Source organism: Nymphalis io, chromosome 23 (genome assembly GCF_905147045.1).
Source record: "Nymphalis io chromosome 23, ilAglIoxx1.1, whole genome shotgun sequence".
NCBI classification, from domain to species: domain Eukaryota; kingdom Metazoa; phylum Arthropoda; class Insecta; order Lepidoptera; family Nymphalidae; genus Nymphalis; species Nymphalis io.
Genome location: NC_065910.1, coordinates 386128 through 409443, shown reverse-complemented (window position 1 = coordinate 409443; position 23316 = coordinate 386128). Strand labels below are relative to the sequence as shown.

The window sequence follows — 23316 nt, the reverse complement described above, 5'->3', positions numbered from 1 at the left end:
GTTCAAACCCGGTCAAGCACCACTGAATTTTCATATGCTTAATTTGTGATTATAATTCATCTCGTGCTTGACTGTGAAGGAAAACATCGTGAGGAAACCTGCATGTGTTAATTTCACTGAAATTCTACCACATGTGTACTCCACCAACCCGCATGGGAGCAGCGTGGTGGAATAAGCTCCAAACCTTCTCCTCAGAAAGGGAGAGGAGGCCTTAGCCCAGCAGTGGGACATTCACAGGCTGTTACTGAAAGTTGATAAAACTTTATAAAAAAGATCCACATACGCACGCACGCTCGCACGCACACACACATACTTTTTTTATGGTGCAACCTTTGTAGCAACGAATTTACCTAAATTCCTTCTGTTATTATTAAAATATTCTACAATTTTGGAAATGTTTTATTCAACTGAAATTGATTTTAATGTATCTATTATTTTATTAATACATTATAATATTATATGGGTGATCGACGGTCGTATTTGATTGAAGATAAAAAAAAACTACCATAATGGTTGGAAAACTAGTGGGACTCATCATTGCTTGTAGTAATTAATTGAAAAACGCGTTTTGTAGTACCTATTTATTTTTATATAAACATTTTAACACTACTAATAACTTTAAAAAAATCGGTTTGAATAGTCCCGTAAGACAGGACAAAAATTAATATATAATTATAAGTAAACCGTAAGTGTCAATAAAACAACCGATAAATTCAACAAAAATGTATTTTAATAATATTTCTAATGTAACACTGTATGTGCTCGCTTAACTCATATAAACGTGATTGTGTGCTACGTAAAATGTAATTAATAGGAACAGTAAGATTCACTGTGATGTCGCCAGTACTTAATAACGAAATCCACACCCCTCTCTCCTATCATAATAGTAGGAGCATTCGTATTTCCTCGAATAACAAACGGCATCATAGAAGCATCAATAACTCTCAATCCACAAACACCGTACACCCTTAATTGATTATCTAAAACCGCCTTTTCATCCCACTTCGGACCCATCTTGCAAGTGCCCACTGGATGGTATGTTGACGATGTGTATGCTCTTGCTAAGCAAATGTAGTAATCGTCGGTACCCCAGACGTGATCTCTACAAGCCGGTAATGGCTCCCGAACAAAATATGCACCGTTCGATCTAAATGCTTTTGTATTTTCTAAAGATAATAGAAATCTAACACCTTTTAATAAAGGTATAAAGTCGCTGTCATCGCTGAAGTAATTTGCATAAAGTATAGGCGGACCGTTCGGATCCGACTCGTTCAATAACAGCGCGCCTCTACTTTTAGGAACTAAATTCATTGTTCTCGGTAAAACAGCATCATAAAATCCCGTAGGAAAAATTGAAACTGATTCCGCTGTTATTGGATCATTGATGAATTCTCTCCAATTGGGAACGTGGTCTACTTGAAATTGTACGTCTGGAGCGATTAAATCGGGATCAGTCTTAATAAACGATATGGAATTCACCGGTCCATTGCCGGATAAAGGACCGCGTTTGATTTTCATATTGGCGTAGTCTTGAACTGCTTCTAATACTTCGTCCTCGCTGACTGCTGTTGATGTTTTGTTAGATAGGGCTACAATTACTCCATTAAAAGTTACATGATCATGTAGATTTTCCCCAACGGCTAAATCTTGTACGACGGGTATGCCTATTTTTTCTAAATGATCTCTCGGCCCGATGCCAGACAACATCAATAACTTTGGTGAATTAATAGATCCAGCGCTAACTATCACTTCCTTTTTAGCAAATGCAGTTAAAATGTTTCCATTTTGGGAATAAATTATACCGTACGCTCTTTTGTTCTCATCGATAAGTATTTTCAGGGCTTCGGAATTCGGTTTCACGGTGAGATTTTTTCTTTTATATCTGATGGGTTTTATGAAGGCTGTGTTCGTTGAAACTCTCTCACCCGATAGAGAAAACGCCTGAGCCTGCATAGTGCCGACTTGATGCGCTCCATTATAATCGGTCAGAGGAAGGCCCCTCTCGTTGAAAGCGTCAGTCAGCATCAAGGAAGGGTTATCTATGTAAGGATATCTAGACACGTACTGTTCTCCTGTGACGCCATGGTATACGGCATTCAAAGCCTCTATGTTTACATTTCTTTCTGATTTTTTGAAGAACGGTAGTACCTTTTCAAATAAAAATGACAATTTATTTGCATTAAATCAAAAAAGTTTTGTTTGTTATATATTGTTTTATATTTTTTTCAATACTTACATCTTTGTAGCTCCACCCTTTGTTACCAAGTGCGGCCCAACCATCATAATCAACTCTATTCCCTCTGATGTATGCCAATGAGTTGATTGAGCTTGAACCTCCCATCATTTTACCTCTAAAATTATTATGTTTGTTAGATATAGTTGAAGCTTGTTAGCAACGTAATTACATATTGTTTAGAGTTCTTTGTATTCATGAATATACAACTTAAGTTGACGAGATAGCTTTATATTTAAACTTAAAAAGGTACAACTAAATCTGTGTAGCTGTTGGACCTTACAATCATTAACACTAATATCAATAAATTGACGTAGCCGTTAATGAGTATATGTAGGAATCATGTCGCTGTTTAAATATTGTTTTAGTTTTAAGTTAATTTTTTGTCACAACTCCCTTTATCTGTTTTTCACTTTTCTAGTGTCGGTTCGTCAATATCGAAAACTTCTAGCATTTACTGTATTGGTATAAATAATTATTTAAAATAAATGTGGAGCCAGCAGAAACTACATTGTATATATAGTACCTTGGCCAAGCACATCTTCCTCCTGGATGAGCAAGGCAGCTCTTTCCATTAGGCTCTGTTGTGTAAGCCCAGTCGACGTTAGATCCAAGCAGCGCAGTTGATAGACCTGGGACTAAAGTCACTTTTGGTTGTTCTGGACCGGCTTCCAAAAGAAGCACCTGAAGAATGTATTTATATGGGAATAGCATAATATAACTTGCTGTTCACGTCTCACCTATTTAGTTTGCTAAACTTAAAGCCTAGTGATCCGTTGACCTTAGCTTATGGTAACTGTAGTCATCGTGGGTTCAAATCCAAGTAACTAATACTCATTTCATCTGCTCAGCGGTGGGGTAAGTTATCGTGATGTAATCTTCTTGTAATTATAACACATCACAGAACTGCGGAGCCGACTTTTTAATCGAAGTTATTTTGGCAGAATGTTTGACACTTCAGTCAGTCCATTCGGAATGCCAAATAATCAAGTATTCGAAGAGCCAAATTGTATTTTAAAAAAATATATAAAATAACTAAAGAGTGAATTAAAACGTCTGAACAGATGTGGATGCTCCGTTTAATTGATTATTGAAATACATGTTTCCATCCGTCTAAACTAACAAATGTTATTTCTCATGAATTTATTTGCTTAGTTATGTTTTCCTGTAATCCAACGACAAAATGCAACGACGCAGTGGTACTGGTTGAATAACTAAATATCATTACAGTTTTGGTCTACGTCTGTTTCAATTGGTGTTTTTATTAATACGTGTAAACTTAATTGGTTTTTGTGTATTTTAAATATGATGGTTATTTATGTTTTATGAATGTTCTGTCTGCCAGTACCAATTAATTAAGAAAAAAATTCAAACACATTTGTAAAATTTATTGTACATATCCATAAACATATTTCATAATTCTTTATAATAACTAAATATTCGGATATAATTAAACAATTTATGATGATTTCACACGTTTGAGGCGGAAGGACTACTCGTATTTTGTTGTTAGGTTTTCTTCGATTGAAATATTATTATTTATTACCTAACGTTTAAACGTTTGTAACAACTTCATGATTATTAGCGTTATCAAAGATTTTTTCCAAATTTTATAAGTTTTATACTCTCAGATGACTCAGTTGATTATAATACGTAAAACTAAACAATATTTTCTATTAATAGGCAAAGTTACTTACTATACATGATTTTATTATTAGAGCAGGTAAACACCTATCCAGAGTTGTCTACTCACCTTCCAGTCAGGGTTATCAGTTAGCCTATTAGCGACCACACAGCCTGCCGACCCAGCTCCGACCACAACAAAATCGTACTCTTTGCTGATGTCGTCTGGCTCCCCGTAGTCTCTATGTAACCTCTTATCTCGTGAACCTCCATATAACTGAACTAATAGATTCAAATAAATATATCCGAAGGGGGAACAGGCTGCAAGAGGCGTGTAGGTTGGACAGACCTCAGTCAGATTTAACGGTTGCCAAATCATTTTAATCTGTCAAAGACATAAATAAAGTTATGAATTGAATATTTTTTTTTAAACATTTTTTCACTACTAGTCCTTCCTAGCCTTAATTTTGAAAACCCGTAAGTTTTTAATATTAAGGATATGAAAATTAAAACAACTCAGATATACGACGGAAGTGAAACATTTTCAGAAACTTTTAATCAGACCTTAAATTGAAAAGTTGCACTAAAATACGATATATAAATTTTACATCAAAGAAAATTCATTTATCACTATTTATTATAAGGTTTTTCATTAGTATATCCATTTAAATGATAATGTGGAATGATGAGACACTACCAAATAGTATTAAGCATCACCACAAAAATCAATTTACCAATGCCAGCTGCATCTATTGGGACTAATACTATTGGCAATAAATGATGACATCACATGACTTGCAGTATAAGGATATAGGCAAGCACTGCGTACTAAGATAATAAATCCATACCGTATTTTGCACTTTTCCAAAAAATATTATCCCAATTAAGGAATATTATATCAGTAACGTATTAAATGTTATACGTACGATTGTTGCAGCGTATATTCGAAGACTGTGCAGGATATAAAAGCAGACACAAAGGAACTTCATTCAAGGGCTCAGATAACATTTATTTGCCGCGTCCGATGTGGGTTCGGTACACTGTAGTGTTCAACATTATAAGAAATATCTGTTTATTTTTGATTTTTAAGAAAATTTTCATGCCAATAAACATTTGTTATGTTAATTTGCAATTTTATAGAGCACTCTATTCCCCCACTTTCATAGTTCAATAGAAAGTGAATCCAAGTGAGAGAAATTTCCTAAAATTGACACTTCCATTTCAGTACCAATATCTTGGCTTTAGACTTCTAGTACAAATCAAAATGTCAACAATTATTATTGGAATTGAACTCAGGACATCGGGGTTGTGGTATTATAAGCTAGCCGCTAATACAACTAACGAAGAGTGTTAGACATGAAATCATTTAATGTACATAATTTGTTTTTATTACAAGATATTTTTTAAAGTTCGCTAATCTGGCTCTAATCAATGTTTCAGAAACTGTAAGGTAAACTGGTTTAGTTTTTACTTTTAAATTGTTTTATGACTGTCTTTATTAATATATTATGTATCTATTTGATATCGTGGTTTACTGCCAATGTTAAGGTGTGTTTGTCATATTAATATTTTTTTACAAATGCATGTTAGGTCTCAATTGAAGGCACATATTCATTGCTTTTTAACCCGCCTGAAAACCGAAAGGGTCGGATAACCAACGCTTTTTAAAGACCCCTAGGCAATGCAAATGTCGGGGCTCCCTTTGCCTTAGGAAGGTAATGAAGGATATACCAACAAGTTCGCATACACCAGCACTGATGAAAAAACTAATATGAAATTGGATTTCTGTAATTACAAGTGAATACTACTTTGACTAACATTACTTAAAGATTTCGAGGCCTCATGTCGCCGAAATGACCTTAATATATAATCTAGGTATATATATAAGATAAACATAGTCGCCTATGTGGACATTGAGACACGCTGTGTAAACTAGATAAAATAAGAAAAAAAATCCTTAATAAAGGTCGACATTAATCGTGAGCAAGGATTGCTGTGTGGACAAAATACTGACATAAAATTGTTGATTTGCTGCAATAGAAGATCTCAATTGCTGCGTTTTTAGTTTTCCTATAAGTTATTCCAGTGTTTTTTTATAATTAGATTGACATATTATGGTGGGTATGAACCTTTAGCGAACCCACCCCTAAACCTGCACGCGCTGCATTCGTCGGAGTGAACTTTCAATCTCGTGACGGCTCCACGCGAGTTTCCATGCGAGTGTAGGCACTCACTTCGCATTTCTGTCAATTTCTAAAATTACTTCGTCGAGGCAGCTTCGCGTTTAGTGCTGTTGGCGTAAAATGGAGTCATAGATGTGCGGAACACATTCGGTGCGCGAACAGTAGATGACCTAAAATTGTCACCGGTATCTTATGTAAATTTGTAGACGTGCATTACGAAAATAATTATGCATTTGAAAGCGAATTACAAAAAAGTAGAACGATATAAATAATTGATAGTTTGTTATCGTTTGAAGGTAATCAATTTTTTGCAGATCCATGTGTGTGTGACTAAGAATATGTTTTAAAGTTATAGTTTATTCAATACTAGATTCCGCGTGCGGCTTCGCCCGCGTGTAAGCGGGGGTGGTATTAGTTCTTATAAATTTTACTGTAACCCTAACAACGTGAATGCAAAATTTCACGTTAATAATATTTTTAAGGATTGTAATTTTAAAATTTGAAGGCAATAAATAATATGAACAGCAAACTGTAACTGTACTGCAGACGGTTTGAACTATTATTATGAACATTTGTTGCTTTATAATAAATTTAAACGAAATTGAAAAAAAATAATAATTAAACAATAAAAGTTGAAATACGGAAAACGTTGAATCGATTTTTGTTGTTTAAATTTTATTTAGTCTTGTTAGAAGTTTGATAGTAAATGAAAGCCGTAATAAAAATTAGTAGTCTTCTTAAGAGTATATTTTGTCTTTTAATCAAAACAATTATTAGTTATAAAATGTTCAAAGCGAGTCTTAATTACTCGGTTAAGTATAGCGGAAAAGTATCTACGGCTCACTGGTTCCGAGTCGTATTACTACATCGCTTAAATCATAAACTGATCGTGAGTGAAACTTTAATATATCCATAGTATTTGTATTTTGCGTGTTTGTTCAACACAAGGCCTGTTAAATTGTTAATCATTAACACTTTGATAACACACAGTACAGTAACAGCATGTTAACGTCCCACTGCTGGGCTAAGGCCTCCTATCCCTTTTGGGGAGAAGGTTTGGAACTTATTCCACCACGCTGCCCCAATGCGGGTTGGTAGAATACACATGTGACAGAATTTCAATGAAATTAGACACATGCAGGTTTCCTCACGATGTTTTCCTTCACCGCCAAGCACGAGATGAATTATAAATACAAATTAAGCATATGAAAATTCAGTGGTGCTTGCCCAAGTTTAAAACCAACGATCGTCGGTTAAGATTCACGCGTTCTAACCACTAGGCCATCTCGACTATCTCTTTCTCTCTTTCTTTGATAACAATTTGATACGAATTTTGAAGTAAATATTTAATATAACAATTTATAATTAATGCACGAAGCAAGTCGTGCATTAATTACTTAATTAATTGTGATATTAAATACTATATAATACAATATTATGTAGTATTTAAACATTACGTAATAGCGGCCTTACTTATCTAATTAACCTCTCTTAGCGGCTGTTAAACAGTGATTTCTCCCTTTCTGTCATTATTGATTTGACATTTGAAAGAAGAAGACACTGCAGTTGAACTAATAACCAGCTAAACAAAGTATATAAAAACAGTTGTATGACAGTGATGCACTGGTTATGGTTTTTAACGAAACCGAATATTCAGCCGAAGTATTTTTGAAACGCTATGTATAAAGATGATCAGTTACTTGTATAAAAATATCCCACCAAAAACATAAATGTGACATGAGAGCCAAGTTCAATATTATGATGTATGCCTTGGCTGTTGACTTCAACGACAAAAGAAGTGAGGTCCAAATGGGTGTCAAGTTCAATGGTCTCCTGATATTTATTTATAACAACATAAAATATTTTATAACAACTTAAAATACCATTTCTTCTTATAACTTAGGATAATATATTAAATCCTAAGGTCTGACTTGGCTAGATCGTTGGAGACCACTTACCATCCGGTGGCCCATATATGCTCGTCCGCCTACCTATTCTATAAAAAAATGCATTTATCAAATATCAAAGTCTATCATTAAAAAGATAAAATCATATATAAAAGGTTTTAAGACTAACGATGAAATAAAATGTAAAAAGAGCCAACGACACGCGGTGTTCCCAGGCGGTCACCCATCCAAGTACTGAACGCGCCCGATGTTGCTTAACTTCGGTGATCGGACGAGAACCGGTGTATTCAACATGGTATGGACGTTGGCGATTAGAATTTCAAAAATCATAATAATAAAACGTTTATTTTTATCGATGTTGATGATTTCCTTATGAATTAAAAATTATAACACCAATGATTATTTTATTTTTATCTATACCAAATATATATATATATATATATATATATATATCGCGCATGAGCGCAACGAGCCCGGCTCCCGTCTGGTGACCGGAGTTATTTGCAATTCTTACCCCACACAGTTCTACTGCAACCATGAAATTTCTAAAATTAAAAAAATGTAATTGATGTCAGCGATGTATTAGTTATCGCTTTGCCACTGCAACCCCGATACATTATAAAGTTTGCATTTAGACAAAAGAGGCGTGTAGTACACAAACTTCTCTGAATCAACACTATTCGTGTTTGTGGTGTTCTCACTCGTATATTAATATAATGTGGCCCAAATAGGGCATTCGATTCGGCACATTCATATAAGTTAAAAAGTAGTAGTTGCTAGGTGTAAATGTCTACTTGTAAAAACGTTCTCCGATAAATCTAACATATTGTTTATATAAAATGCCAAATCGAATATTAGCAAACATTGTTAAGTTAATGTTATGGGCCTTTTTTCACAGGCAAATATAATTATCGAATGATTTTATTTTAGACTACAGTCCACAGTCGCTCCGTCCAATATGTAAAACTAGATATCAAAACGCAATCCGCAATGCTCGTAAAAAGTATTCAAGTCTATCAGTTTCCGCCATAAAGAGTATCTGCCAATGTTCTTGTTGCCAGATTAAAAATATAGATTATTATTAATTAATATAAAAAATGACAGCTAGTCTCCAGTAATAATTAATATTAATTCGTATCACATCTAATATTATATATTACAATCTGACTTAGTCTTACAAATATATAGGTTTAATCTGCCTGTACTGTCTCAATTTGGTTTGGTTATATTACTTTCTGAGACTAATCCGTTCATAACGTGGTACGGTTTTGTCACGCTAGATGTCGCTAGTAGTACATTAGATCGCGCGAACGAAGTTCGTTGTCCGTGGATATATAAGGGCGACGAGCGAGGGGTAACGCATACTTACCTGGCGTAGGGGACACCGTGATCATGAAGGCGGTTCCCCCAGAGCGAGGCCTATCCATTGCACTGCGGATGGGTTGACCTCTGCGATTATCCCTAATGCGGATAACTCGGACGCGTAATTTTTGGTAGTGGGGACTGCGTACGCGCCGTCCCCCTTAAAATAAACATTTACACCAGATCTAATTAATAAGCTAGTATAGTTTAAACTTTCTTTAAAAAACTTATCAAATAAATACTGTAAAAGTTTTAGTGACATGGTACAGTCCGATTTTTTGGATATTGTAACATGCAAAATGAGATATGGAGAGTGGAGAACGGAATATTTTACAAGCTGTACTTGATATCTAAGATCAACCTGTTTCTGATTAACTTAGTCTTAATCAAAATGTATAATAAAATTGTTTGCAGTAAAAAGATACGTTTTTAGGGTGAACCATGGCACCTACACAGTCAACGTGCTCTTAGACAACAATTCTCAATGGGATCATTTAATGACGAGTGGATAGCATAAATTGAATTGAAGCATTTACTAAGATACTCTGTGAATTACCTGCTATTAAATATTGACAGCACCCTAGTAGCGATTAATTTTATATAATATGTAAATTAAATTGAAATAATAATAATCTTTTTGTTTATTACGTTAATTATGTTTTTCCATTTGTTTATTTTTACCATTTATAATTCATTGATAAACATCTAGACAGTGGCGTAGTATAGGTCACTAGCACCCGCTGCGAGCGACCAAATTAGCTACCTTCTTATTTTTGGATTTGATTGTAAAAATTTGGGCAATTGTAAAAAGAATACTCGTAATGAAACAATAAACTACAAATGATATTTTGTTGATCGCCGATTTCTTATATAAATTAAAAACATAGTTTTTCTATTTCGAGAGTTTTAATATTTTTGATTACGTTATATATGTAAATACGAAAGTATGTCAAAAAAATTGGTAGTACTTTTTTTATAAATATGAAAAATAATGCAAAAGGGCCAACGACACGCGGTGTTCCCAGGCGGTCACCCATCCAAGTACTGAACGCGCCCGATGTTGCTTAACTTCGGTGATCGGACGAGAACCGGTGTATTCAACATGGTATGGACGTTGGCATTAATTAGGATTAAATACAAGAATACAAAACAGCCTTACATTGCCATTATTATATTATCGTAACTAAAACATGTTTTTATTTATGTTCATTTGCTCAGTATATGAAATAACTCATAATGTTAAATAGATTTATGAAATAATTTAAAATAAATTTAAATAAAAAAAGAGATTCGTGCTGCCATCTTATTTTGCTATTTAAAACTATTTGTTACTACAGACTAACTAGTATGTCTTCTTGACACTAGATGGCGTCTTATATATTATACTTATTATATAACATTATTTAAATATTAATAATGACGTTATTATTAAATAAATAAAAAATTGATTTTCCCTTGACATCTTTATTATCAAATTAATGTCTTTTAAATTGTTTTTAAAGATTAAATGTCTTTTTGCCATTAGGATCTAATCTAACCTTACAATTTCACCATTTGAGTACCTACATAACTATAAAAATAAGTGATTATACTTCAACAACCGTTTGTCTTGAATATATACATGAAACCTTGACTAAATACTTCAAGTGGTGTAAAATTATATGGTCAGTAAACAAAGCATAGTGACAACTGACATTTTAACTTATTAATTATTTTACACTAGCTCCGTTTATTTTAAAGGACAAACATTCAAAGTGATATTCTTGGTTTTTTTTTTGCACAGGAAGCTTTTTAGCTGTTTGCAGATTAACTCTCCGAATTTTCATCACAATCGAATAATTGTTTTTAATTACATATATATTAAAGACATACGAGAGTTAAAAAAGTGTACATAATACTTTATTTGTAATTTAAAAATACATTTGCTTATTAGCTTCATCTTTTCATACAACTTTATCAGAAAGTTAGCGTAATAATGATAAGAGGATGAATAAATTTTAAACTATTAATAGATTATTAATATGAAATGGTTAGAAAATTTTGTATAGGTACTTATCGGGGATATAGCTCAGTGGTAGAGCATTCGACTGCAGATCGAGAGGTCCCCGGTTCAAACCCGGGTGTCCCCTAACAATTATACTTTTTTCCATATCTTTTTTAATTTGTGTTCTTTTATATTTTTTACAACTTACAAAATAGAAGGTTTTATCAAACTGTCTGAAATATATTCCAAGGAAAATTATAAATATCAAATGGATCGAGTCGTGAGGAATAGCACTCTTCTTATTTATTTATATATCAGTGGTGTATTACTAAATTATTTATTTAATACCATTGTACATATTACATAAAAAGAAACAGTTTAGTAAACACAAAAAGGCGGACTTAAATGCATTGTCTACACGACTTAGGAAGTTAAAGTAAGAATGTTTTAGGTCTGCCATAAATGTAACCCTAAAACACCGTATAATTTTACTCTTTCAAACAAATACATAAAAAACATTTAAATATTATAATTATATGTATAATATTAGATGTTTTTTTTCTTTGCGCGTTGATGCTCATAGTATGTATAGTGTATATTAGGACTAATGAAATAATAAATGACACATAAAATAGGTCGATTGGATAACGTTGAAGGTATAGGTAGTACAGACCGATTAAAATAATTTTGTTTTCACATTAGGAACTAAAGGTCTCGTTAAAAATGTATAAAATATTTTATGTATACATTTATCTAAATATAAATAAATTATTTAAAGAGTATTTTATACTGAATCACTTTTTCGAATAATGTCGTGTAGCAGTCGTGGCCGAGTGGTTAAGGCGTCTGACTCGAAATCAGATTCCCTCTGGGAGCGTAGGTTCGAATCCTACCGGCTGCGAATTTCTTTTGGATATTTGTATTTTTAATATTAAATTCATAATTAAAAAAAATTGTAGTATATACAAATAAAAGTTATTACTTGTTCAATACTGCATATTTTTTATAATAGTTGTATATATATATTTTTTTACTTAAATGACATATTTGATGAATTAAGAGTAATAAGTGATAATATATGTGTTATGATGTTGATGTAATTATTTAGCTGATTCTTGTCTGTAGATTATTTATTCCGAAACGGTATTCTTTCCCGGGACAGAGATCCTGAAGAGAAGATTAGCAGTGTAAGGCTGTTTTGTATTCTTGTATTTAGCGTTAATTAATGCCAACGTCCATACCATGTTGAATACACCGGTTCTCGTCCGATCACCGAAGTTAAGCAACATCGGGCGCGTTCAGTACTTGGATGGGTGACCGCCTGGGAACACCGCGTGTCGTTGGCCCTTTTTGCATTTTATTTATTTTTCTGTAAAACTTGAATATATCAATATCTACTATATTCATTTTAAAATATATAGAAAGTTACTCTAATATTTCATTCGTTTGATGTCTACAAAATTTAGAGTGATAATAGATTTTTGAGCACAAGTAAAATATACTGATTTCGTTTTTTTAATTGTCTATATATTAAAGTGGGACCGCGCTACGCAGTATCTTTCCTTCGAAGGGTGAAGGGGAAGGTTATTCTGTCGTCTTTGTCGTCCAGGACGTGCATTGGACGCCTGTGCGGAAGGTTACCTCTGAGAGAGATGTATGGGCAGGCCTGTGCTATTAGCCGATAACCGTGTCGTATAGCTTTCTCAAAATACGCCGTAGAGAGCATCATGAGATGTTTGGCGATCGAATCGATTTTGAAGTCCTTGTGTAGATCGACCTTACGTATATAGCATGGCGAGTTGGTAGCGATACGAAGGAAACGATTTTGTATCATCTGTAATCGGTTGATCTGATACGGTGTGCAGTGGGCAAAGACAGGGCTCGCATAGGTCATAATGGGACGTATGAAGATTTTGTATAATGTCGTCATATTTCTAAGGGACATTTTACTCCTCCCACATAGCATCACATATAGTCTTCCTAGTACGAACGCTGCTCTGTTGCGCACTCTATTTTATGTGGGACTGAAAATTGAGTCTCCTGTATCCACGGGATAGGTTGGTCGAACAGAGTTATGTTTCCCGGATTGCCCATATAATTTCTAATATAAATAGGGTGCGGGTGAAGTGTACTGTACACTTTTCCGTTCGTTAATGAAGTAGCACAATTTCTTACACAAACAATAGAAAATGCAATACAAGCTAACACGATCACTATCAAAATTTCTAAACGAAGAACACCACTTAAACCATGGATGACTACAGTGGTTGTCAAATCAATACGAAAAAGAGATAAATTACATAAACAAATAAGAAAACACAGTGATAATGTTGACCTTAAAATGAAATACTCTATATAGAAACACGCAAAAAAGTAATAAAAATATTAAAAAGACAATATTATAAACGAAAACTAGATTTAAATAAAAATAATGTAAGTGAAACTTGGAAAATAATGAAGGAAGTATGTAACATTGATAAAGTTAAAATTTCTTCTACAGAGTTGTTAAAACTGAGCCCGTCTCCAATAGACTCCCTTGATCATGTTAATAAGTTTTTTACATCTGTGGGTAGTCATCTAGCCAGACAAACACTAGAAACATTAAATACCAATGAAATTACACTTTCTAAAAATGCTAAATCTTATACTGTACCCCTAAAATCTATGTTGTTATATTTATCGACCCCTGATGAAGTTTTAAGTACTATTTGTAGTGAAATCAAACAAAGCGGGATTCCATAAATCCGGGATCGATAAAATATCGTCTTTAATACTAATAATTCGAGACATGTTCTTGCCATTCCAATGTCGTATTTCATAAACTTAAGTTTTGAGTCTGGTGGTTTTCCAAAGATTTTTAAAAATGCTGTCGTATGTCCCATTTACAAAACGGGTGATAAAACAGATGCCAGTAATTATAGGCCTATTTCCCTATTAAGCTCAATTTCGAAAGTTATAGAAAAAATTGCTAATAAGAGATTAATTAGATATCTGGAACGCACTAACTTCCTATCAGAGAGCCAATTTGGTTTCCGCAACTCTCGTTCCACTGATGAAGCTGTTCTTCATTTATCATCTAAAATAACCGCATACCTAGATAATAAAGAGAAATGTCTGGGATTATCCTAGATCTACAGAAAGCATTTGATACAATATCCATTCCGATCCTACTAACTCGTCTTGAGTATATTGGAATGCGCGGTAATGTTCTTCAGTGGTTTCAGGAATATCTAACCGATTGCAGGCAGTGCGTGAGAGTCGACAACTATACAAGTAACTTTAATAAAATCACCTACGGTGTTCCCCAAGGGAGTACTCTAGGCCCAACGCTGTTCTTAGTGTATATCAACGAACTATGCAATACCAAACTAAAAGGTGCTGATATACAAATGTTTGCCGACGATACAGTCATTCTATTTCATGGGCCTACGTGGGCGGATGTGCACCACCTGGCTGAAAATGGACTTTCCACTATTATTTCTTGGCTGGAGTACAACCTATTAACACTTAATACCAGTAAGACGAAGTATATCTGTTTCAGTAAAACTAAGGCATCAGTACCAAAAGACTAAGTTGTACACTCATACATATCCATGTAATAGAATCGACAGCGTATCACCATTGTCCATGCACAAGCTTATCTAGAGTATCAACCATCAAATACTTGGGTATAATTATAGATGAAACATTTAGTTGGAATAAACACATAGCATCAGTTTCCAAAAGAATAAGAAAATTAATATACATTTTTAAAACGCTCAGGCATATTGCGGATATTCCCCTCTTAATAAGAACGTATAAAGCTCTAGCAGAATGTATACTTACGTATTGTATTTGTTCATGGGGTGCCGCTGCCAAAACCCATATGTTAATGGCTGAGCGTGCCCAGCGAGCACTATTTAAAGTAATTATGTATTTACCATTCCTATTTTCAACAAAAAAAGTTTAGAAAAGGCGGACGTTTTATCTGTGAGAAAACTTTTTGTACACCTATGTATACAAAAATACCATAAAACAGTTGTCCCATTCCTACCCACAATTAATTTCAGTAGAAGAGATCGATTTCCCTACAATAATGTTAAAAGTAAATTTGCACAGCAACAATATAACAGTCTCGCACCTAGATTTTATAAAAAATTTAATCAATTTTCAAGAATAAAGGATATTAATAACTACCAATTAAAAGGCAAAACTAAAATATGGCTAAAACAACTTAATTATGAAGACGTTGAGAAACTATTAACTACCTCATAAATGAACATCTACATCACACGCTCAATTATATCACACACTCACACATTTACACACTCACGCACACACGGTTTGGATTAACTTACAATAATTAGTAATAAGACCCTTTGTAATACTTTTTAATAATTGAATGGGATGGAACTGACTTCTGACGCACGGGTAACACCTGTTTAGGAGTCAGGGCTACTTTTTATAATATGTATGTATTGGATAACAATAAAGTATTATTATTACTTTTGTCCGGATTTACTTAATTCTCCACTTTCGGAACCAAGTACCTAGTGCGTTGGCCGCGGATTGGAGACTGTTATCACTGCCGCCGTCGTGGTCGTGTAGGGCGGTATCGTCCTCGAAGAGGGCTAAATTGACTCTTTGGGTTGGGTTTGGGATGTAATTCGTGAATAACGAATATCACCCTGCCCTGATGGGGCGAGGTGATGACAGGGTACCTTCGACTCTGACCCTGAGTCAACCTGCGTTGCTCCTCGCTTGCCGCCCTTATATACCAACGGACAACGAACTACGTTTGCGCGATCTAATGTACAGCTAACGACATCTAGCGTGAAAATGTCGTAAACGTAACATGTCGTGTACGTTTTTTGTACCTTAAAATGTAAGAAAGCGTATTAGATGGCGCTGCTGGAGCTAGAGGATAAAAATACGAACACGGAACAACTAATACTCGGCAGAGTGAAATGAAATCAGAAAGAGGACGTTAGACGTCGTTCTTGAAAACGTGCTTGAAAAGGTGCCCATATGCCCCGTCCGCCTAACCTATACTATAAAAAAAGCCACAGTGACGCTAGTCTAACAAATTATGTAACCCTTATATTTTCATACATTTTGATAGACAATTTTTCAGGAGAAGATAGATCTTATCTAGTTTCTCCTAACCTCTACATTTCCTACTCCATCGTACGGTTTTACAATTTTTTAACAACATTTTATAATAACTAAGTACAAATGAACTACATAGTCAATTCCATTTGCATGAGAAATAATGACGTACTTTTTTATTAATTTAATTACAAACATTTTTCTTTTTTGCAATTTAACTCCTAGCTATGCATATTGATTTAGCAAGAATGTATTGCATTTAATTTCAAAATGACGCAATAATAACCTATAAATTGCCTGTGTTAACTTTTGAACAATATTGCAATTTAGGGTGAAATAAATTCGCGTATTTTATTTTTTTATTGATTCTATTTTTTAAAATTTGAATAGCTATAGGTATGCTGACCGTAAGTAAGATACCTCGGCATGTCCAACAGATTTACCTAATGCTTCTATTTGCAGGGCGATCAATCGCATTGGATGAGACCCCGTTAGGACAGGCCCAGCGAGCGACCAGCGGTCGTGGTGGTGGACGCAGTCTAAGTGCCCTACACGTGGTCGGGTCCGTCGAGAGGTGTCCCTGTAGGATCTCTTTCAGTCGGCCGCGGTTAGACACTGTTTTGACAGACCAGTTAATCGGGTGTGGTTCTTTGAAGGAGCCGGGGGGTGTCTTGTCTGTGTTTGCTGATATTTTAAATTTTTAAATTTTGTGCAGCCAACGTCCATACCATGTTGAATACACCGGTTCTCGTCTGATCACCGAAGTTAAGCAACATCGGGCGCGTTCAGTACTTGGATGGGTGACCGCCTGGGAACACCGCGTGTCGTTGGCCCTTTTTGCATTTTATTTGTTTTCATATAAAATTTCAGTTTATCAATTGCCTAGTTTACTAGATGCTAGATCTATCGAATGGTCAGTTTTGAAATTACTTATATACATTTGTGAAACAATTTTGTCGCCGAAGTTGATGTGTCAAGAAGGAATATGTTTATGTCATAGAATTTTCATATAGAAATTACTTTTTCTACAACAGCGTATTTTACTGAGATGAAATTTTTATTTTAAATTAGTTTTAGCGACTCAAAACTCCTATTGAATGTTAACTATATTAATTCTCAAAGTTTAGAATTTATAAAATAAATTTAAATTCATTTCGATTCAGTTACAGATTACAAGAACACATGACGAGCCAGATGAAAATATTATATTTAGTGACAACGTATTGCATTGTATTTTCACAATGAGGCGTACATAACCTATAAATTGCTTATATTAACTTTTGAACACTATTAAAATTAAGGGTGAAATTAATTCGATTTTTTGATTTCGATTCGATTGATATTTTAAATTTTTGAACTATTTGCAGCAGACGTCGATACAATGTTGAATAGACCGTTTTTCGTGTAAAACTTAAATATATCAATATGTTTTACTTGCATTTTGAAATATATGTATGTAGTTAGTGTTATTTCATTCGTTTGATGCGATGGTCATCACACATGGTCAAATTTGGAGTGGTTATGGTTTTTCGAGCATAAGCAACATTTACTTATTTATGTTATTTAATTGGATATATATTAAAGGGGGACAGCGCGTACGCAGTCCCCACTACCAAAAATTACGCGTCCGAGTTATCCGCATTAGGGATAATCGCAGAGGTCAACCCATCCGCAGTGCAATGGATAGGCCTCGCTCTGGGGGAACCGCCTTCATGATCACGGTGTCCCCTACGCCAGGTAAGTATGCGTTGCTCCTCGCTCGTCGTCTTTATATATCCACGGACAACGAACTTCGTTCGCGCGATCTAATGTACTACTAGCGACATCTAGCGTGACAATACCGTATCACGTTACGTACAAATTGCAGCCTCATAATGTAATCAAATTGACTCAGTACCCGCGAGGCTAGACCTCCATATAGGCAAAAAATATAATTAGAAATGCCTTTGCGAGAACGGGTCGTGGGGCAGGTATAAAAAAAGCCTGCCCTTTCTTGGGGCTCAAGCTTGCTTTATACCAAATTTTATTAAAATCAGTTCAGTTGTTTAACTGTTACAACATAACAAACCCAGTAACTCTGACTGTCTAAGTCAGAGTTACTGGGTTTGTTTCGCATTTATAATGTTAGTATATATTAGCCATCTAAAGCAAAGCCTATAATCCAACACAATTTTTCTCTCCATTGGTTTTAATTTAACATATTTCTCACATTTATTTAAATAATGGAAACGGCTACTACTAGTTAGTAAGTTTAAAAGTATTTAGTTTTGAAACATTTTGAGCCTTACAACAGAATGTTTTTATGAATGTCTGTAGATTCCAAAGTTAAATAAAATAAATTTTTCAAAGTAAGATAATCTATATTTGAGTGTTACCAGTAATTAACTAAGGAGCCAAGATATAGACACTGACAGTGCATTTGGTACACCACTTTAAGGTTGTTCAGCGAGCTATGAAGAGGGATGCTCGGAGTTTCTCTGAAGGATGAATACTTTTAAATTAACATGAAATAATGATCGAGGATGAGCTGATCAATGCGATCAGTGGATGTACTTTTTATTATTACTTGATCAATTGTATCAATCAGTATTTAAAAGTATTTTATTGCTTCTAAGATTGTATTTGGGACATACTTTAATTATACTTGTCCTTTGAAAAAGTTATTTAATGAGAAAAGTATTGATAATGTCCATTTGCATTTATTCCCATACCTACTTTTCAGAGTATATATGTATACTTAAAAATGTTTTCCAACAATAAATGACTGTTGTAATAATGACTTGGTCTAGCTGTATAGAGCCCTTTAAATTATACATTTTCTGTGTATTAGATATTTTATTATTGGTGCCCATTACTGCAGATATAATATGTATAAAATGACAATATTCGTAAAATTTCCCAGAAAAAATATTCTGATCAAATTGTGGGTCAATCTCAGCACCAAGTGATAGATATAATTCTTGGATACCGTAACAGCCTGTGAATGTCCCACTGCTGGGCTAAAGGCCTCCTCTCCTCTTTTTGAGGAGAAGGTTTGGAGCTTATTCCACCACGCTGCTCCAATGCGGGTTGGTAGAATAATTCTTGGATATGTTCATATAATTAGATAGATTGTAAATCGGTACATCTCATTGAAAGTATTGCTTTTTATTAGTTTACTAAATTTTTTATAAGATTTGTAAGATGAGATTTGTTTTATGTTGAGGTAGAAATATAATAAAGTTACCTGTTCATTACAAAAAGTAATATGTTCCATTTTTAATAAATACTAAAAAAAACTTGCAGTTAAGTATTTTATTTCTTCATTTTCATTTTGTTAGGAAAACAAATAGTAAATAATACATGAATTAAAATATTAATTCATTTGTTCATACATCAATCAGGTTTTACCTTAAATCTAAATAGCAATAAATAAGCAATTTTATTACTTTATAAATAATTAAAATTCACAACCAAGTACCTATGTTTCTTGGACTGTAAATAACTGCTAATAGTTACTCAAGTTATTTGTAAACCTGCATTTTATCTATTATATTTAATGAAATATCAACAGCCAATCGTTGTCCACTGCTGAACATAGGCCTCTCCCAAGGTGCGCCAAAGCTCCCTGTCCTCCGCCTTCCGCATCCAGTTGGTGCCCGCCACCTTCTTAAGGTCGTCGGTCCACCTGGCTGGAGGGCGCCCTACGCTGCGCTTGCCGATTCGCGGTCTCCACTCTAGGACTCGTCTGCTCCAACGGCCATCGGTCCTACGACATACGTGACCAGCCCACTGCCACTTCAGCCTGCTAATTTTGCAAGCTATGTCGGTGACTCCGGTTCTTTTCCGGATAATCTCATTTCTGATCTTATCCTTCAAAGATACTCCGAGCATAGCTCGCTCCATAGCACGCTGAGCGACTTTGAATTTGTGGACTAGTCCCGCAGTTAGTGTCCACGTTTCGGCACCGTATGTCATGGCAGGTAAGACGCATTGGTTGAAGACTTTCGTCTTCAAACATTGCGGTATAGACGACTTGAGGACTTGACGAAGGTTGCCAAATGCTGCCCATCCCAAGCGAATTCTTCGATCGGCTTCCTTCTCGAAGTTGTTCCTACCGACTTGTATTACCTGTCCTAGGTAGGTATATTCACTAACAACTTCGAGAGGTTTCCCCTCGACATATATCGGTCCCGGCACGACATGCCTATTGAACATGACCTTGGTCTTGTCCAAGTTCATACCGAGACCGACACGCCGGGAAGACTCGCCTAGGCTACGCAGCATTTCGGTGAGTTGTTCCAGCGACTCTGCTATGATGACGATATCGTCGGCAAATCGAAGGTGTGAGATGTACTCGCCGTTTACATTGACTCCATACCTAGTCCAATCCAGCGTTTTGAAAACGTCTTCCAACGCGTTGGTGAACAGTTTCGGGGATATTACATCCCCCTGTCTCACCCCTCTGCGCAGTTGGATCGCCTTCGTCTTACAGTCCTGGATGTGGACAGTCATTGTAGCGGCGTTGTACAGACATCTCAGTACCTCGATATATCTCCAATCGATATGACATCTCTGCAATGAGTCGAGCACTGCCCAGGTTTCGATGGAGTCGAAGGCTTTCTCGTAGTCCACAAATGCCATACACAGCGGCTGATTGTACTCTTCGGTCTTCTGCACAATCTGCCGAACAGTATGGATGTGGTCCACGGTGCTGTAGCCTGATCGAAAGCCGGCTTGCTCTGGGGGCTGGAACTCGTCAAGTCGTCTGGCGAGACGGTTCGTGACGACTCTTGAGAACAGCTTATACACGTGACTCAGGAGGGAGATTGGTCTGTAGTTTTTCAAGAGGGTTTTATCACCTTTCTTGAAAAACAGTACCACCTCACTCCCGCTCCACGTTTCCGGGGTCTTGCCATGTTGGATGACGGAATTAAAGAGGCTTGCTAGCTCTTTCAGGACCGGAGTCCCGCCTGCCTTAAGCAACTCTGTTGTGATTCCGTCATCTCCCGGAGCTTTGTTGTTTTTAAGCTGTTCTAGAGCCGCCCTAATCTCTCCTTGGTCAACGACCGGGAGCTCCTCGGAGTAATGGCGCATAAGAGGGGCGCGCTGGTCATCAATACTGATTCCCACGGGTTTATCCGATCTTGAAGAGAACAACTGCCCATAAAACCTCTCTACTTCTCCGATAATCTCAGGCCTAGAGGTAACGACCCCACCATTTTCAGTTTTAAGTTTTGTCAGACGCGGCCTCCCAAACTTGCGAGCGAACACTTTCGATCCCCGATTTTGCTCAATCGCAGCCTTGATGGCACGGGTATTGGAGCGTCGGAGATCGCGTCGCGTCAGCGTTTTTATTGTTCGGTTTAAGGCCTTATCTGACAAAAACGATGGTAGTTCTCGTCGTTTTCTCATGAGCTCGAGTGTCTCAGCAGAGAGTTTTGGTGCGTTGTCTCTTCTCTGTGGCGGAAAACACTTGCGGGATGTGTTTTGCAGTATTTTGACCAGCGTGTCGGTTCTCTCATCAATGCTGCTTATGGTTTTCCAACGTCGGTTTATTTAATGAAATAATTTATTCAGAATCGCAAAAATAAAATATTTACAAATTATATCTAAGATACACATGCGATGTGACAATTATCGAATTTAAAAAAATGTATGCTATTTTCCGCATAACGTATTTTACATTTAATTTAATTGTTTTAAATAAGATATGATACAAAATATGACAACAGATCGTATTATGAATGAAACCATTAGTTAAGTATTAGTAACTATACTTTAAAACACGCTGTTTTAAAAACAAAATGTCCGTAAAATATGCAGAAATCAGGTTTCATTAAAAAATTAAAACACTACCGAGGGCTTATACTTATATCTATCTTGCTTTAATACAATAATTTTTATATAGCGATAGATATTAAGTAATATTTGTAAATAGTTGTGTACTTACCTAAGTACCTTCGAATTTTATATGCACGACACTTGAAACCGACGAAAGAAAATCCTGAACTTCTATAAAAGAGATAAATATCCATAGTTCAAAGGACCTATACGTGATGATATATTCTTGGATGAGATTAAACCGACCGCTTAATAATAAAAATCAGTTTTGCAAATGCCGAAATTGAAGATTAAGCGAATTATAATGGAAAGGTGTACCTAATACCTATGTATGAAATATTATATTATGACATGCTAAACTACGCTTACCCCATGGGTCCGGATAACTTTGTAGTTCACTCACTGTTCACATCACATTAAACAACTATTATTTTAAAATTCGAAATAATTGAGACCTTACTTTTTGCTAATTACCTAATTTATCTACATATTTTAATTCGCGCTGTCGGCCGTGAGCCCTTAGGCCGTCGTACGTTCAAGAAAGTTCTTGTAAATGCCGCGAAAATTTGCCGTCTTTCATTGGTCAAACGACATACAATTAAAAATGAGAGAGACAAATATATAAAAATTAATATAAATAAGAAAGAGTTAATGTATTTCTTTATTTACAGTGTTGCAAGTATTATAAATTAAACACTTAAAGCGAACTTTTATCTATTTTTTTAAATGCAAAACACTTGTAAACCAATTTCTTATATATAACGTCAATGTGCGACAAGCCATATGTTACAATGCACTTTTAGAATAACTACTAAAATTCGATTTTTTAAGGAAAGTATCTTGAAGGAAATGGCATAAGTTGAAGCTTCCACAATACTCGTAGGTAATTAATAGGTTTTGAATATTTCCTAGTTTATTTTTTTCAGATTTTGTCATAAAATGCAAAGTAGAAGCCCGATATCATTTTCATCTTTACAAGCATCGGTTTATAATCGATAATAAAAAGTTAATATTTTGGATTACTAAATCTGGTTTACAAGTCTGTTTGTTGCTTATAGTTAGTCTTGTAATTTCGATATTTACTTCGGATTCATTGCTGTCCAATTAACCCGG

At 35.1% G+C, this 23316-nt stretch overlaps 1 protein-coding gene and 8 non-coding genes across 10 annotated transcripts; 5 read left to right on the top strand and 4 right to left on the bottom strand.

Moving 5' to 3' along the window:
- Positions 1-786: 786 nt before the first annotated feature.
- On the bottom strand, positions 787-22726 carry LOC126777633 (glucose dehydrogenase [FAD, quinone]-like). 2 transcript variants are annotated; one of them, XM_050500743.1, is made up of 6 exons: positions 22573-22726; positions 22313-22374; positions 3987-4241; positions 2760-2917; positions 2237-2351; positions 787-2148 (listed from the first exon to the last, which is right to left on the bottom strand). In XM_050500743.1, the coding sequence occupies exons 3-6, from the start codon at positions 4233-4235 to the stop codon at positions 808-810; spliced, it is 1863 nt and encodes a 620-aa protein (XP_050356700.1). In that variant the 5' UTR covers positions 4236-4241; positions 22313-22374; positions 22573-22726; the 3' UTR covers positions 787-807. The 2 variants fall into 2 exon arrangements, with proteins under 2 accessions (XP_050356700.1, XP_050356699.1); XM_050500742.1 differs by lacking the exons at positions 22313-22374; positions 22573-22726 and adding an exon at positions 4783-4860.
- LOC126777750 (5S ribosomal RNA) lies at positions 8137-8255 on the bottom strand. Its single transcript, XR_007670092.1, has one exon. It is a non-coding gene; the product is annotated as a 5S ribosomal RNA (ribosomal RNA).
- Positions 9308-9469, top strand: LOC126777740 (U1 spliceosomal RNA). The gene has a single exon (XR_007670084.1). It is a non-coding gene; the product is annotated as a U1 spliceosomal RNA (small nuclear RNA).
- Positions 10309-10427, bottom strand: LOC126777749 (5S ribosomal RNA). The gene has a single exon (XR_007670091.1). It is a non-coding gene; the product is annotated as a 5S ribosomal RNA (ribosomal RNA).
- On the top strand, positions 11366-11437 carry Trnac-gca (transfer RNA cysteine (anticodon GCA)). Its single transcript has one exon. It is a non-coding gene; the product is annotated as a tRNA-Cys (tRNA).
- Trnas-cga (transfer RNA serine (anticodon CGA)) lies at positions 12112-12193 on the top strand. The gene has a single exon. It is a non-coding gene; the product is annotated as a tRNA-Ser (tRNA).
- On the top strand, positions 12520-12638 carry LOC126777748 (5S ribosomal RNA). The gene has a single exon (XR_007670090.1). It is a non-coding gene; the product is annotated as a 5S ribosomal RNA (ribosomal RNA).
- Positions 17095-17213, top strand: LOC126777732 (5S ribosomal RNA). Its single transcript, XR_007670080.1, has one exon. It is a non-coding gene; the product is annotated as a 5S ribosomal RNA (ribosomal RNA).
- LOC126777739 (U1 spliceosomal RNA) lies at positions 17964-18125 on the bottom strand. Its single transcript, XR_007670083.1, has one exon. It is a non-coding gene; the product is annotated as a U1 spliceosomal RNA (small nuclear RNA).
- Positions 22727-23316: the final 590 nt, after the last annotated feature.

Coding starts and splice junctions, on each gene's coding strand:
- LOC126777633 (XM_050500742.1), bottom strand. CDS start 4,845: ATGAAGTTCCTTTGTGTCTGCTTTTATATCCTGCACAGTCTTCGAATA. Junction 4,242..4,782: donor GAATATACGCTGCAACAATC/GTACGTATAACA, acceptor TGTCTTTGACAG/ATTAAAATGATTTGGCAACC. Junction 2,352..2,759: donor GGAAGATGTGCTTGGCCAAG/GTACTATATATA, acceptor TAATAATTTTAG/AGGTAAAATGATGGGAGGTT.